Source organism: Scardinius erythrophthalmus (assembly GCF_964197995.2).
Source record: "Scardinius erythrophthalmus genome assembly, chromosome: 20".
In the NCBI taxonomy this organism is placed as follows: domain Eukaryota; kingdom Metazoa; phylum Chordata; class Actinopteri; order Cypriniformes; family Leuciscidae; genus Scardinius; species Scardinius erythrophthalmus.
Genome location: NC_138240.1, coordinates 38,211,955 through 38,229,063, shown reverse-complemented (window position 1 = coordinate 38,229,063; position 17,109 = coordinate 38,211,955). Strand labels below are relative to the sequence as shown.

The window sequence follows — 17,109 nt, the reverse complement described above, 5'->3', positions numbered from 1 at the left end:
ATTTGATCGGTCTGACTTATCACATCCAGGCTTTTTAAGGACTGGTGTAATAGCTCCAACCTTTAGGGCTTTTGGAACAATACCAGTTGTAAGAAAGGTGTTCACAAGGCTACAGATGAGGGGACTGATTGAAGAGAGACACCCTTAAGAACAGACGTTGGGATTGGGTCGAGGGTACTTGTAGTTGCATTCGTTGCCATCACTAATTTTGAAATACAATCAGTAGTGACTATGTTAAAACTGGAGAATGCAGTTTAAGGAAAACTAACTGGATACGTCTCAAGAGTAAGGTACCAAACTGAAAGGCTTATAGATGCTTATAAGCTTGCTTAGTTGGGGACATTTAATATGCAACAATATTATTGGTCTGCCTTTCTTCAGGTGGACGAAAAGTGAGAAGCTTATGATCACTAATACACAAGTCACTGCTGTCTAGCTGGTCAATGTCCACCCCGACAGAACACACCAGATAGAGTGTGTGACCTTTATTATGAGTGGGAATTTGACATGCTGAGTCATGTTAACACAGTCTAATACCTCCATGAATTCAACAGTTAGATTACTATTAAAGTTATCCACATGGATATTAACATCTACAGTGAGAATCACTGATGGACAGACAGAGCTAACAGACGTAAGTAGTTCTGTGAGCTCACTGAAAAACAAAGAATTAGGTTTTGGAGGTCGATAGATGAGTACAAGAAGAACAGGAGGAGTACCGTTCATTCTGAACGCAACACACTCAAATGATGATACGCAGGGAATGGTCATTTCCGGAACCGATATATATCATCTTTGTAGATAACAGCAAGACCGCCACCTTTACCACTTTACCTCTGGATATATGTGTATCCCGGTGGAGTACTCGTATTTAAGTTTATCAAGTCATTTGGTTGGTGCCAAGTCTCACAGATACAAAACAAATCCAGTGCATTGTTCAATATGGTATCGTAGAGTAGAGCAGTCTTATTGTTCAAAGAACGAACATTAGGGCGCAAGAGTTAGCGGTCATACTCTTGCCAAGTATTAACCCTTTGTCTCATACCTTGGGTCTTTATTGACCCGGCACATCATTCACTACCCTCATCATCATTCAGTTTACAGTTAAACATTAACCTTCTTAGTATTGCTCAATTTATTCACTATAAACAATATAACAATAACAAATTATAAAAGAATGTCTGTTTCGTAATTCATTTTTTTGTAAAAAGTGTATAGGGTTGCTTGTGACCCGAGGAATGTAATAGTGTAATTATAATTCTTTTGCGCAACAATAATCCATTCTGATGATCAAGGTTGCGATGTCTGATACATTTTGATAACGTGATATTCAGCCCTTCCAAGTTCCAAAAAGTATGAAATAATGATTTTTGTTCTTTTGTAATTGTTTTAAAATATCAGTAGAGTTTTATACTATTGTGGCAGTTAGAGCTCCATCCGTGTTAGATATAGATCCGGGTCTCTAAAGACCCAAACATATAATAATGATTGGCGAGTCATTCATACACTAAAGGGGTTAAACTGCTACAGACATTGATTATTCCTCAGATCATGTGTCGGGGAAAAGGTGTTCTGCTGCTCTGCTAAGTGACTAGTTCTGGGCGGAATGATGATGTGCATTGTGGCGATGGTATAAAGTGTCTATCGTCATATCCACGTAGCACAGTATTACTTAAAGTTATTGACTGATAAAGAAACATTCCTGAATGAGAATACTAAAATCAGGATGTGTATGATGTTAAAAACAGTTATTAAGCACAATAAGCCATGAAAAACAAATTCAACTATTGACTCGTGCGCTGACTGATACACACCCGATCCGCACAGCATGCAATCAAGAAATCAGTTCTCTTTCATGGCTTACTGCACTTGAATGGTCAATATACACACTTTGATTATGGCAAATGCCCATCATGTGGAGTATTCATGTAAGCACAGTCTGTTAGGTCTAAAGTGAACGTAAACAGCTGGATGAAAACCGGATGTATCAGTATATTGGATCAGTATATTGGTTAGTAAGTTTTAAAGTGACAGCAGCCTAATAAACCGGTCATTAATGTGAATCGAACGATAAAAGACCACTCTCTGCTCCTGACTGAATGACTTTTGTATCTTTAATAAGAATCAATTTATAATAAACTCATACAGTGAAGACTATGCAGTGTTTGATTATTCAATTTCTGTAGTATTTCTTATCACGTTTATTTAATTTGCATCTTTGTTCTGTTGTATTTGTCCTATTGTTTGCGATTTGCTTTGCTCTTGTTTTTAATTAAAAATCATAATCATTATCATTATCAAGAAATGAAATGTCACCTTTCGCCCATCCCTATAAGTGGCCAGACTTTCGTTCTTCTTCTGGCAGATGCTTAAAAATCGAGCTTCAATTTACCATATTTGAATGCTCTACTATACAGTATGTAGGTGATCTGATCAGTGTTTGTATGTGAATAAAACCCCAAACTAAATTATATAAAGTACGGATGCACAATATAATCCACCATACCGGTATCAGACGATCATTTTTAATGTTAACGTTATCGTCTAACAAAAATTCAGCCGAAATATTAAAGCCGATGAATAATGTATTGTCTCCTCCAGCTGAGACGCTTCAGATGCGCACTGGTCAACATGATGATTCTGCACTGCTTGAAATATGATTGGAATCACTTCAGAAAAGGAAAACACAGTTCAGTGCAACAAGTGCAGCGCAAGTCCGTCATATCGGCTACATAACATTATAATGAGAAGGTTAAAATTGTGTGTGACGAGGTTTTGTAATCAGACTCTCCAAAATTATATAAAAATTTGAATTTAGATTTATCGGCCAATATATCAGTTATCGACTAAATTTGATGATGAACTAGAGTCTTTGTTTTGGAAGGTTTGGAACGACGTGAGGGTGAGGAAATGCCTTTTTTTTTTTTACATTTTTGGGTGAACTAATTCGCAAGGCCCTGACGTTTACCTCTGTGTACGGTCATGTCCATCCAGCCCACTCCTTATATAAAAAAATTGGATATGGATTTATCGGCCAATATATCGGTAATCGGCTTTCAAATATAAAGAATTATCGGTTATCGGTATCGGCCAAAATGATCATTCCGGTGCATCCCTAATATAACCAATCGTGTCTGTTCAGAAGACTTGGATTAAACAGCTCGCTTAATTTGGATTTATTTACTTTATGAACGTTTTGAACAAACTTTCAATGGAGGTTCAGAAATCGCTCAGATTTCATTAAAACCGTTTTGAAGATGAATGAAAGTCTTATAGGTTTGGAACGACGTGAGGGTGAGTAAATTACTTTTTTTTTTTACATTTTTGGGTGAACTCATTCGCAAGGCCCTGACGTTTACCTCTGTGTACGGTCATGTCCATCCAGCCCACTCCCTCCTGCTGGAACCCGTTCATGTCCTCGGTGAAGGGGTATCCGGCCTGCTGGCCCGCTGAGATGAACGCGTGGTGTAGAGGGTGGTCAGTCTTCCCTCGGGTCACGTGCAGCGGGCCGTCTCCTCCCCGGTACCGGTCCGGCCCGAGCTCGTGAGCCTGAGCCTTACGGAAGTACGGCAGACAGTGGTCGTAGTCCCAGCCCTCGGCTCCCTCGCTCTGCCAGCGGTTGTAGTCCTCGGCGTGGCCCCTGATGTACACCATGGCATTGAGCGAGGACGACCCGCCCCAAACCCGACCCCGGGGCCAGTACATCACCCTGTCCTCCATGTGTGCCTGAGGTAACGTGTGGTAGAACCAGTTGTACCTGTCGTCGCAGAGGTTATAGGTCAGGGCGGCGGGCATGTGGATCTTCCAGGACAGGCGAGTGCTTCCCAGACGCTTGTCTTTGGGTCCGGCTTCCAGGAGCAGCACCGACTCCGACGGGTTCTCCGACAGACGGTTGGCCAGAACACAGCCTGCGGATCCGGCTCCGACGATCACATAACTGTAGGACTCGGTGCTCTTCCTCACGGCCGTACTGCCGGACCTGTGCTGATGGACGTGGGTTTGCTTCAGCGCCGCACATGTGTGTGAGACGGCGACGCTCCTGCGAAGAGACGAGAGCCTCGTGGACGACGAGAAACACCACATACTGACGGAGATCGCAGATCGCTGATGCTCATCTGAGGCTGGAGCACAGGCAGAGAACACTGGGTTAGACACACACAACGGGATACAGTCGCTGTTGGGTTCCCACACTTTCCTTATTAAAAAACATGTGTGTAAAATCTTCCTGCCTTAAAATATCTTGAATGTAACTCGACACCCTTGCCTCATTTAGTATTCACGGTGAATATATCGATTCGCAATGAATAATTTAGTATTCTTTGAATATGCAAATGAGCCCCGCCTCAAGCTCAGAGATCCACTGGTTGACGATCACATGTTGATCTGATTGGTTACAAGGTAGTTTGTGACGTCAGAAACACCAGCGATTTCAAAGCGTGTTTTTGAGACTGTCTTTGGTTCACTGCAGTTTTAAGGAGGAAATACTCAGCAATGCTGTCGACTTATGAATTTACACATGGTTTGAGTTAAAGCAGATTAAAAACACCACATAGACTAGGGCTGGGCGATATATCGAATGACATTGTCAGGCGTATCTCGTCAGTAAAGCCGGTTCCTTGATTAGTAGTAAATCGCCATCTCCTGCTTTCAGATGGAGCGGCATTCACTACAAAGAGCCGTAGTTCACTGACAAGCTGAGCCATATCGCATTAATCATCACAGGCGATACGTCCACGATATTAATGCGATATGGCTCAGCTTGTCAGTGAACAACGGCTCTGTGTAGTGAATGCCGCTCCATCTGAAAGCAGGAGATGGCGATTTACTACTAATCAAGGAACCGGCTTTACTGACGAGATACGCCTGACAATGTCATTCGATATATCGCCCAGCCCTAACATAGACACATAAACAACATTAAAAGCTGGATTTACACCACAGGGGGACTTTAATGACTCTTTCTGCAGGTTACATTGCTATGGCAGATACGCAACAAATTAACAGGTTAACTGGCAATATTGGGTCTCATTCACTAAGCATGCGTACGCACAAATTTGTGCGTGAAATGTGCGTACGATTTTAAGCCCAAATCACGATTCACCAAAATTTTCATAATAAAATTCATTCTAAATTTACGAAAAAAATATAGGAACAACTAAAACCACACGTACACAAAAAGCCATTACTGTGTAGGCCTATGGCCTTATAATCATGTTAAGAAGTTATATTTCACCCTAACATGACTACCAGTTGCATTAATTGTATTATAATCCATATAAAATTATATAATAAAATAATACAATTTACTTTGATCTTAAATACTTTCCACCATAGGCCTATATCACAGTTAAAGAGTAAGAAAAGCTGCGTTATAGCTTCAGCTGCGATGTTTCTCTGAATAATGCAGATTAACGCGTGTGTACAGCTGCTAATGAGAGCGCTGTGATCTGGGTCTGTGTAAAGATGTTTATTGTGAGAACTGGAGAGAATGGCACACTTAGCATTCCTCAAGGATCGACAGACAGCACGTCTAAAAACAGCGAGTTTGACGAGCGTGACGTACGTAAGGCTTTACGAGAGCGTGAGCGGAAAGCCCTTATATGGAGATGTTTTATGCAAATGACTAACCTTGTAGGGGAGAGTGGGGTGATTTGTGCCGGGGGGGCAGTAGTTCCACCCCTTGTTCTGGAAAACCATAGAATAATTTGGTCATGTGACCACATAATTTTGAAAAGCAATCAATTTTACTCATCCTCCAAAGAAGAGAGACACATGGCATGAGAGTTAAGCATATTTTAGTGCAAAAAACAGTTTTTTCCCCTTCAAAGTAAATTTTCTATGATTAAGGTTTTTTGATTGTAGTGTCTGGACAATTATAGACAAGTTTGAAACCATTTCACACATGTTTTAGTGCTTTAGTAGGCTACACAATGAGTCTATTCAGTTAGCATGATGTTAGCTCTTAACTGCTGGATCATGCTAATTATTCAAACTTGTGGGTCTGGGGTGATCCGTGCCAAAGGGCCTGGGGTAAGTTGTGCCAGATCCAGACCACCTAGAGACCTACATACTCACAGGGGATAATCTTGAGAAGTGAGGAGATGGGCAGGCCTCATCATTGTTTGACTTGGGCCTGCCTGCTATTTGTTTAATTTAGCTAACACTGATTTCAGTTTTGAGTTTGCACTATGTTAATAAAGAGAAGTTTTATTCAGTTTTTAAGTGGCCTAAGTCACAATAGGATGTTTAGAAATTAGCCTAGTCACTTTATTCTTATGTTACATAATTGACAGACAGCGTTCTGTCAACAGGCATCTATTGCCAAAGCCTTTTTTGCCTGAAATGAATCACAATTATCATATATTGTGTTGCTATGGTGCTCTAAATGGTTGCTAGGGCGTAGCTTGATAGCTTCACAATGATCCTGAGAGACTGATTGGTCGTCTGAGTAAAATGAGCCCGCCCCCTTGTCTCTGTGACACTGTGATCCAGAGTTGTGTTCAATACAAAATCCCTATGCAATTGACCATAGTAGGAAAACGCATGCTATGGTATTCCAGGGTGACAATATCTAAATAAACCTTAAATGAGTCATTTTGTATTGAATTTGTCTTGCTTTCATATAGCATACGGTTCATAACAGTAAAATGTTCTGTTTTACTTCAGTAAGCACTGGCACAATTTACCCCAACATATTTCCCCAAAAGGCACAACTTCCCCCGCACCAGGGGCAAGTTGTGCCATGAGACCACTTTTTTCCCAAAAGCTATATTTCTGAAACTATTTATTTCAGATCCAAAGTTATTGTTCTCAGGGATGCACAACATCCTAAAATACATGTACATCCTTAAGTTGAAGGCATTACTGTCATGGCCTCACTTTAAAGTCACTTTGAGTAAAAACTGGCACAACTCACCCCTACACGTGACCGCTCATTTACAAATTACAACACTCCACATTCACGAACATCAGAGCGAGATTCAGAACAAATTCTTTGCACACTAATTAGCCGGAGGGTTTCCGTGAGAAGTTCTCCTGTTCGCACAAATACACGCAATTATTAATGAAGGAAACCCATCGTTTCTAAAATGTCCGTTTCTTAATATTAACTCCACTGACCTGTTGTAGGCTATAAAAGTAATATAACACTCACACAGTCGTGTTGTTGTTCTGGATATCGATCCAATCACAGCGTGCAAACATTCAGGACAGCATGATTGTGTGATTCTGATTAATTATGAAACACAGAGTCGTGGTTTCTGATTTGCCAATGCAATGTTCATCATATCACTGCACAGTGTTTATGTTTAGATTCTATACATTCAAAACAGCAGCATCCCTTTTATATATTGGATATTATAATATAGTGATTATTACAATAAGGATCAATAATAGTTAATTTAGGCAAGGCTAACGCAAGCAAACTTCTAGTATTTGAATGAGAACACTAGAACTGAAGAATGTAGTGTCGACGGTTAATGATTTATTCGGAAAGGTTTAATGTGAAAGAGAGTAATGTGACTGTTCTGATCTGATCAGAATATGATATTTAAGAATACGATTGCGCCAAATAATCTAGAATTCTCAAAATGAAATTTCACAAGTTCACATCCAAATGTCCATTAGTGTATAATGTTCATCAGAACTCTACTTGTTCCTCGTCGGCCTACAAACAATCAAACAACAAACAAGCCCAGCGTTTGTTCTGTGAGACTCGATCCTTCAGGACTTGATGAGATTCCAGCAGCGATCCTGTCCAGACTCCTGTAGGATTGTTTGACTTGTTGAAATCTGTCATCAATGATTCACGAGACAAGTCCAGGCATTCGCTCACTCTAAATAGTTTTTATTGATAAATGTTCTGCTTTCTGTCGATGTTTTGAGTTGTTTAGTGAGAGATTCCACGCGTGAGTGTGAAAACATTAGTTTCAATAGGCGTTGATTCGCAACTTTCCCTTAAAACATCAGACTTTGAGTTGATGATCCAGCGAGACTGCTTTGTAAGCGAGGCATGCACAGTTAGAAACATCAAGTTACAAGTAACTAGACAAAAAAAAAAAACAGCTTACCGTGCAGTCAGTGCTCTCTCCACCGACACACATACACAGCTGACCTGCAGCGAAGGGATGGACTCCGACTGAAGCCCCGCCCACTCACTGTCACCGCTCGCGCTGTGGGCGGAGTCTGAGCGTGATGGGCGTGGCGTGTAGCCCCTCCCACACTCGGCTGTCCTCCTCCTCAGTGCGTCCATCCATCAACTCATGTATTTTCGAACAGATAAGCTGGTCTGGATGATTGTTTAATAACCTTTACCCACTGTTGTCCAAGAATTACAGTATTATAATACGAAAATGAAAAGTGTATAATTTACTGCAGCAAAGCCATTTTAAAAATAATAATAATTAAAAAAATTAAGTATAAATGTGAACTAAATTTGTCATAAAATCTGACAAATGTCTTTACTCAAGAGCTAAAACAGGCAAAAGTGCAATAAATTATAGGCCACTTACAGCAGAATCAGGACTTGTGGGTGTTCAACATAGATATCTACACTAGATGTCGCCTGGGCTAAGGCAGTTCATTGGAACGAATGCGCGAATGCGTCAATAGAGCCGCCATCTTGGAACAGGGGAGCCCCTCCTCTTTAATGCATCAGCGTTAATGTAGGCAACGGTCTAACGGAAATAAAATCACCATAAATCGTCATGAATGCGATTTTCTAGTTTTTATAGTTCGTTCCAACGGTCAGACATGTATTTATCATTGAGTCCAGAGGAAATTTAAGGTTTTGATATTAAGATAATTACTTATTTTTCAAAATATAATGCATAGTGCTAGTAGGCCTAAGTTTATTAGTCACATTCTTCCACTTGAGTAAACTTAGAATAAACTATCGCTATATAATATATATATATATATATATATATATATATATAAAAATGAGCAAAACTTGGCCACTAAATATTTAATATTCAATTATTTGAATGATCACAATTAAAGTTTTAATTTTATTAAATTGAACAAGCGCAACATTCAGCATTCAATCAAATATTCTAAAAGATGTTTTATTAATAATAATGTTATTTCAACATAATATCTCATTATTTCGATATAATATGTGTGTGTGCAACAAGCAAGAAGTGCATTTGTAAATCTGGTGATGCGTTCATTGATTTTTGTTAATAAACTTCTGACAGTGTCGACTCGGCTGCAGAGATGAAGTTGACGATCGCCATCTCCGTAGTGAACGCGCCTATAGAGAGAAATGCACATAATGGATTACATAATCAGAGAGTAGCCTTTTTCTTACGTTTTGAATTATTTTGTTTAAAGACTATTCAAGCTTTGTGTATTTGATTTATTTCTCATGTCTGTGTGAGGCATAGGCTGAGTTTCGTTAAGTTAGGATGAGATGCGCTCCAGTTAACGTGCAATGCAAGTGACCGCGCGGGCGCCTCCATGATTATATTAACAGACAACTTGTTGATGAATAAAATTGATTAAAATTAAGATACAATTTATACAAAACGAAATTCACTTTAAAGAAAGGCTTTGAACAGTTGACATTTTCACAAATTCTAGTGTCGTTCCACACCTCCATCCCCAGTTTGTAATGAAGAAACAAGCCCTTCCGTGTGCAAAACTCACACATACAGTCAATTGCTGTCCATCGTATCCGATGACTTCCTTCGAATTAGATTTCTCCACAGAGTCCTGTTTTTTGCTTGGCGATCCCAGCTGCCTAGTGGGATCTGTTTATGCTTGAGATTTCGTTTAACTGTGTCTTTAAAGCGCAGCTTTGGCCTGCCTATGCCCCGGTGCCCCTCTTTGAGCTGAGAGTAGATTATCTGTTTTGGTAGTCGACTATTGTCCAGTCTGCTCAGATGGCCAACCCATTTCAGATTTCGCTGGATTAGTGTTTCGTACATACTAGGTAAGTTGGTTTGATCTAGTAACTCTTTGTTGGATATATGGTGCCACCATTTAATGCCTAGAATTTGTCTCAGATGTCTCATCATGTAGGCATTTAGGTTGTGTGCTTGGGTCATATAAACTGTCCAAGATTCTGCTCCATATAGAAGAGCTGGGAGAACAATTGCACGATACACTGCACATTTTGTCTTTATGGTGAGGTCTTTGTTGGACCAGACTCTTTCTTTTAGTCGGCCAAATATCTACGAAGCTTTAGATTTACGTAGATTTAATTCGGCATCAAGTTTGTTATTGTGGGTGACTATTGCCCCGAGGTATTTAAACTCTTTGACCGTGGCTAGATTTTCGCCTCCGATCTGGATGTTTTGGCTCCTTTTTTCTGTGCCAGGGGGTGGCTGAAAGATTATCTCTGTCTTCTTTATGTTTATCTTGAGTCCATAGGCCGTTGCTGCGGTGGCAAAGCAGGTGATCATTTCCTGTATATCCTGGTGTGAGTGGGCGACAAAGGCAATGTCGTCGGCGAACATAAGTTCCCGGACAAGGAGAGGTTTAGTTCTACTTGATGATTTGAACTGATTGACGTTGAAGAGGTCAGCTCCTGGCCTTGTCTGTATCATCACACCTTTATCACAGTCTACAAAAGCATGATCTAGGACTGCGGTAAGGAAGAGGGAAAACAAGGTTGGCGCTAGAACACATCCTTGTTTCACTCCATTTAGCACATCGAAGTTGTCAGATAGTTCCCCCTTCATGCTTACTGAAGCCTTCATGCCATTGTGGAGGGAGGCGATCAGGTCAGTGAACAGGTCAGGGCAACCGATTTTACGCAGGATCTTCCATAATGTCTCTCTGTGCACTGTATCGAAGGCTTTAGTAAAGTCTACAAATACCATGAAGAGGGGCTTGTTCTGCTCAATGCACTTTTCCTGTATCTGTTTTAGGGAGAAAATCATGTCTACTGTTCCTCTGCCTGGTCAAAAACCACATTGGGCCTCAGGGAGGATTGTTTCAGCATGGGTTGCTAGTCTGTTGAGGAGAATTCTGGCAAATACTTTTCCTGGGATAGAAAGAAGTGAGATGCCTCGATAGTTCCCACATACACGTCTGTCGCCTTGAACAGGGTAATCAGTTGTGCGTCCCTCTAGTCTTGTGGGACAGATCGGGAGTCCCATGCTGCAGTGCATCTAGTAGTTTAATGCCACCTTGCTGGATTATCTCTGGATGGATTCTGTCCGCACCTGGGGCCTTACCACTACTTAGCAAATTCACAGCTTTATGGACTTCATCAATGGTAGGGTGGGCATCCATCCATTGCTGAGTAGGTGCTTGGGGGAGAGTATCCGTCACATGTTGGTCGACATCTGTGCGGACATTTAATAGACTGCTAAAGTGTTCAGTCCATCTGTTTAGTAGGCCCTGCTTTTCACTTAGTAAGGTTGTATTATCACTAGCGAGAAGTTGATCTGGGTAGTTGACCCGCGGACGCCATACTGCTTTCATGCTCTGGTAGACTTCTTTTGTATAATTCATCATGTCAGCCAGTTGTTGTAGCTCCGCTGCCTTGTTCGACCACCAGTCATTTTTCAGCTCTCTGCATCTTCTCTGCACTAGCTTAGAGCGCTTCATGAGTTCTGCTTTGGCCGATCTGGAGCTTCTATTCAGCACTTCGTTCCTTGCCTCATTTCTCTTTTTTATGAGTTTGCTGAGCTCCTCGCCATTCTCATCGAACCGGTCTTCATTTCTCCGGTGTGCGATCCCAAGTGTCATCTTTGCTGTCTCATAGACGACAGATTTGAATGAGTTCCAACTTTCGTCCATAGAGACTGTGACGGTTGGGTCCATCAGTCTTTCATTTAGATCAGCTTCAAGAACTTCCCTTACATTTTTACGCTTTAGTTTGAGGACATCCAGCTTTTTTATTGGCTGTTTTCCGTTATTTATCATCTTCCTTATCTTTAGACGAGTTGTCGACATTATCAATATGTGGTCCTCCATGTCACGCTGTCGAGTGACAATGAAGTCAATCAGGTGCCAGTGGTGTGAGCGCGGGTGCATCCATGAGTTCTTGTGCGCCGCTTTGTGTTTGAAGATGGTATTGGTGATGGCAAGTTTAAACTCTGTGCATAGTGAGAAGAAAAGCTCACCATTTGAGTTCACCTTACCTGTGCCAAACTTCCCAAGGACTTTAAGCCATGTGGTGCTGTCTTGGCCTACCCTGGCACTCAAATCACCTAGTAGGATGATCTTATCAGAGTTTGGGATGGCCCTTAGAACTTGGTGCAGTTGGCCATAGAAAGCTTCGATTGTCTCCGGACTGTTCATCATTGTTGGTGGTTTGTAGATTAGGTAAAGGCAATAGGCAATACCCCATCCAACCGCCCTCACAGGCTGACAACACACCTGTTTTTTCTTTTAGGGTTGACTCCCTTAGCCTTTGTCTTTACAGGGACATAGCAGGGTACCGGCTTGGTAGATGGACGCAAGACCCTAGGTGCATGCGCCCTTAAAGACAGGTATTGTGTTTGTCCTGCCAGGGTGTCTACCCACCCTCCCACTCCCTATGCGGGCCAGTGGGTTCACCAGATTAGTCGCCGGTGGCTCGACCATGGAACAGGTGGTACTGGTTTACATGTTACCAGTAGCAAGCTTTCAACAAGCATGACCTGACCGCAATCATGGGGCTTCATGATTCACACATACAGTAGTAGGCTACATAAGATTTGTGAAATTCTATGTATAACTAGATGTACAAAATATGACCGCCGCTCAGGCCTGCACTGGCTTTCCACAAAAAGAAATGACGTGGAGCAATTTGGCTGTATTGCGTGTTTATGTATATACCTAAAAAAAGTAGTAGTATGTGCATGTCTGTCTGTGTGTGTGTGTTTGTGTATGTGTGTGTCTGTGTGTGTGTGTGTGTGTGTGTGTGTGTCTGTGCGTGTATGTATGCGTGCGTACATGTGTGTGCGTGTGTGTGTTTGTGTGTGTGTGTCTGTGCAGGTGGATTTGTATGTGTGTGTATGGGTGTGTGTCTGTGCGTGTGGATATCAGTGTGTGTGCATGCTTGCGTTTGTTTGTATTCCTGCATGTGTGTGTGTGACAGTTAGGGTTGCCAACTTCAGAAAAGGAAAATGCGGGACAATCGTGGTTATTTATAGGAAAATGAGGGACACTCAAAATATTTGTACTGTATCACACAGTGTACGTCATTTCAGTGTCTGCAGTTAAGTTTGTGTTTAAAAGGTTATCAGACATAAACACATGTGTATTGCTTAACCTATTTATGTATTTAATTCTAAAAATAATTTTAATGTCATACATGAAACAAGTCACATTACAAACAAACCATAGTTCTAAATAACAGCATTTATCTAAAATAGAAAGCTTTTTTAACATTATACACTAGGCTTACAGTTCAAAAGTTTGGGGTTAGTAAGATTATTTTTTGGGAAAAAAAATGAAGAAAGTAATTGCCTACTTTTATTCAGCAAGGATGCATTACATTAATCAAAAGTGACAGTTAAGATAATGTTACAAAAGCTTTCTATGTACTTTCTAAAAGCTTTAAAACATTAATAATAATCAGAAATGTTTTTTGAGCATATTATTCCCTCAGGTAGATTACATGTTTTCTTGCGTGGCTGGATGTTAGACTCATGAACAATAATCACGTTGTTTGCATTCGCCAAAATTGATTAGCCGAAATCAAAGCGTGGACAGTGAAAGGAAATTACCGTTAGCGCGAGACGAGTCCGGCTTGAAGCGGAAGCGACCAGACGGCAGAGGATGTTCGCAAATCAAACAATGATTTGTCTCAAAACAGTGATTAAAAAAAGCTGTGATTGGATGATGACAGGTGTCGGTGATCATTCTCAAGTGTCGTGGTCAGCACTGCTGCTGTTGCTGTTGTATCAGTCAGTGGTTTATCAGCTTGTCAAAAAACGGGACACGGGAGGTCACGCACGGGACAAATAAATTAGGTCCAAAATACGGGACGTCTAATTCGGGACAGTTGGCAGCCTTAGTGACAGTATCATCCTAAACCAGCAACCCTTCGCTCAACACCACCATTTGTGCACATAAATGAATTTATTTTAGACCCCCCCATGGATGAAATTCTACCAAACTTAGCAGAGGATACCCCCAGAGGATGTCAAGTTAATCATACACATGAAATATGGTGCAGTTCTGAACATCTCCACTGAAGATAGGGGCGATTAAAGCAGAATAATATTGCATTTTCATTTTTTATGGGAGGGGCGTAAATCACAAATGAGTGATTATGGGCTAGGTTGATGTGGGCCCTTAAGAGCAACATACCATAAAAATGTCTTCATCCTCGGTGCCACGGTTCAGGTAGTTATTTAGGAAAAACTGCATTTTTTGGGTATGGGGGGGCCCAGCGGGGGGGGGGCCCAGCGGGGGGGGGGGGGGGGGGGGGGGGGGGAGTGGCCCCCGGGGACCAAACGAAATTTTTCCGTAAAAGTCTAGTGGGGCTACATGCCCACCAAATTTCATGTTCCCCGGTGTTTCGGTGTCCCTGGTATCGTTGACGAAAAAATCAGTTAGATGACGAAAAAAACAAAAAAAAACTTTGACAATCCCCATATGACCGCTTTCGCTATAGCTACGCTAGCGGCGGTCATAATAATCACGGATGTACTGTTTGAAGATTGACAGGGAGAGGACAAGCATACTATTAGGACTGTACTTACAGGTTACAAGTGTCACACTGTTTTTTTTTTTGTTTGTTTTTTTTTTTCATTAAAAGGTTTGAGTACAATCGTCAAAAAATCTAAAGTTAGGAACAACACAGTACATCACAGCCAACAGTGGGTATTGAGGATCAACTTATTGTACATTTTAAACACAAGGGTTATTTCAAATAATATCTAAAGAGTACAGCACATTCACAGTTCATTAGCTGTGCGAGAATCACAGTTCATTTTCTTCCTCCAAGCCGAGAAATGCACACTTAACTTATAAAAAAACAACTTGACTACTACCATCCACAGAGTAAATGTAATCCCTTGCTGTCTGGTTTAGATTTCGTTCGTGTGAACATCCATACACAGCACAAAAGTCCGGCATCATCCAAGAACTCGAAGTGCAGGCGGAGATAGCAGCGTTACCTAGCTACTTCCTATGACAAGTCCCCTGTTCCAAGATGGCGGCGCTTTTGACGCATGTTTAGAACCCCAAGGCGACATCTAGTGTATATATCTATGGGTGTTCAACAGCATTTGACATCACAATAATCAAATGAATGGCGGATACAATATGGCGGAATAAGTCTAAATAAATAAAAGAGCCAATCGCTGATTTGGTAGGGTTTAAACCAGGTACGGTTGAAATGGCGTTTTTTCCACGGCGTGGCATGATTCGACTTTGGCTCGGTCTGCTTTTCCACCGCAGTTTAGTACCACGGTTATTTTCGTAAACGAAAACTGAAACTAAGACTAAAACTATTAAACATATTTTCGTAAACTGAAATAAATCGGGAATTTCAACATAAATGAAAAACTAAAACTAAATGAAACTACCAGCAGTTACTGAAAAAATAACCGAAATAAAATAATAATTAGCAAAAATAAATAATCGTTTATGCAATTAATCGTTTTCATTCTCACCCTGTACTGGAAAATAACGTTTTTCCATTCCACTGCCCGTGTCTTTTTTCCATTTTTCAAAGCAAAACTGCTTTCTGTGTGAACCAGCCCAAAGACGCAGACATGGCCAAATCATATTTCATCAAAACTTTCAACACCAAACTTCAACAACATAAGGGCAGATCCGCTGAGCGCTGCTGATAACGCTGTGAAGTGACGCTTGAGTGATCAAGTATTCCAATGTATAAATAAACTTTCCTTTGATTCCACCATCCTCCTTTTCTTTGGAAAGGAAGAATAGAGCGCTTCCATTATTTTCCATCATGTCTACACCTTGTGCAAATACAGCTGTACCTGAATTCCAGGTAAGATAACCATCTCATGTGAGACTAAACAAGATAACATCGTTATTAGACGAGTCAGAGTAGAAGTAAACTAAATGTCTGGACTGAATAGATACACATGAATATGATATTAAAAGATGCAATAGACAAAAAGCATAAATGGATCAATACAAGAATAATCAGTTTGAAAGGATTAATCATTGTTGTATTTTTTCATTTTTTTATTTTTTATTATTATTACTTAGTGTTTGTATAGTGCTATGGACCATTTTTTATGCATGTCCTGAAAAAAGAATATGATGATGATGATAATCATAGTAATAACCATACAAGAATAATCATAATAATCATGCGCATATTTTTTCTTTTTCTTACACACCACATGCTTAACAAGATTTCATTTTTAATATGAATGAGTATGAATGAATCATTTTTACTAAAATAGGATCGTGATTTTAACGGTAAAAGACTAGGGTTACTGTGAGGTGCCACGGTGGAACTATACATGGTGAATAACTGTAATAGATCTAACCGTACATATAATGTAATGTATACAGTAAAATACCATTCAATTTACAGCTTTTGGATGTGAAAAACAAGTCATTGTATAATTTACAGTGAAAAACCATAAATTGACATTTCCACTGAGATTGATAATATCATTTATTTCTTTTAATTCGGAAGCGAGGAGCGAGGAAAGGAAACGAGGATGCCCCAATGAGAAGCTCCCTCGGTGAACTGGGACACAGCTTTGGTGTCTCGTGTCGTAAATCCACTGACGCTGCAGTGTTTCCTCGCCACGCTTTAGTCTCGGCACGGCTCGCTCGGAACCTCAGCTGAGGTGGAACTAAAACAAGTACCAGGAACTGCACACAGTGGAAACCCCCAAGAGAGATCACTTATCACTTTTTGCTTCAGCATCTCTAAGCTATAGAGTGCTCAAACTTTTATACAAACCATCCACATCTGTTTACAACAAAAGCCTCGCTGAAACCACAGCTGTTATGAGTTGATGTCATGTACATGTTGTGCCTTTGTTATAATCCACATATTACTGAGGTCAGGAACACGTTGATATCTCCATATCTATTATATAGATTTGCAATTCTGACTTTTTTCTCAGAATTGTGAGATAAAAGTGCAGGTATCTGAGATTGCATAAGTGTAGCCAGGAACCTGCTGATGTGTGTGTGTGTGTGTGTGTGTGTGTGTGTGTGTGTGTG

General features: G+C 40.7%; 1 protein-coding gene across 2 annotated transcripts in view; it reads right to left on the bottom strand.

Annotated features, from left to right (window-relative positions):
- The window catches only part of chdh (choline dehydrogenase), a 34,236-nt gene extending 26,099 nt beyond the window's left edge, over window positions 1–8,137 (bottom strand). The window contains exons 1-3 of one of the 2 annotated variants that reach the window (XM_081349017.1): window positions 8,070–8,096; window positions 5,629–5,685; window positions 3,360–4,121 (exon numbers count right to left, since the gene is read on the bottom strand). In XM_081349017.1, coding sequence (XP_081205143.1) covers window positions 3,360–4,083 — 724 coding nt within the window. In that variant the 5' untranslated portion in view covers window positions 4,084–4,121; window positions 5,629–5,685; window positions 8,070–8,096. Of the gene's footprint in view, window positions 1–3,359; window positions 4,122–5,628; window positions 5,686–8,069 lie in introns of both variants that reach the window. The other variant, XM_081349016.1, reaches the window with a different exon arrangement.
- Window positions 8,138–17,109: the final 8,972 nt, after the last annotated feature.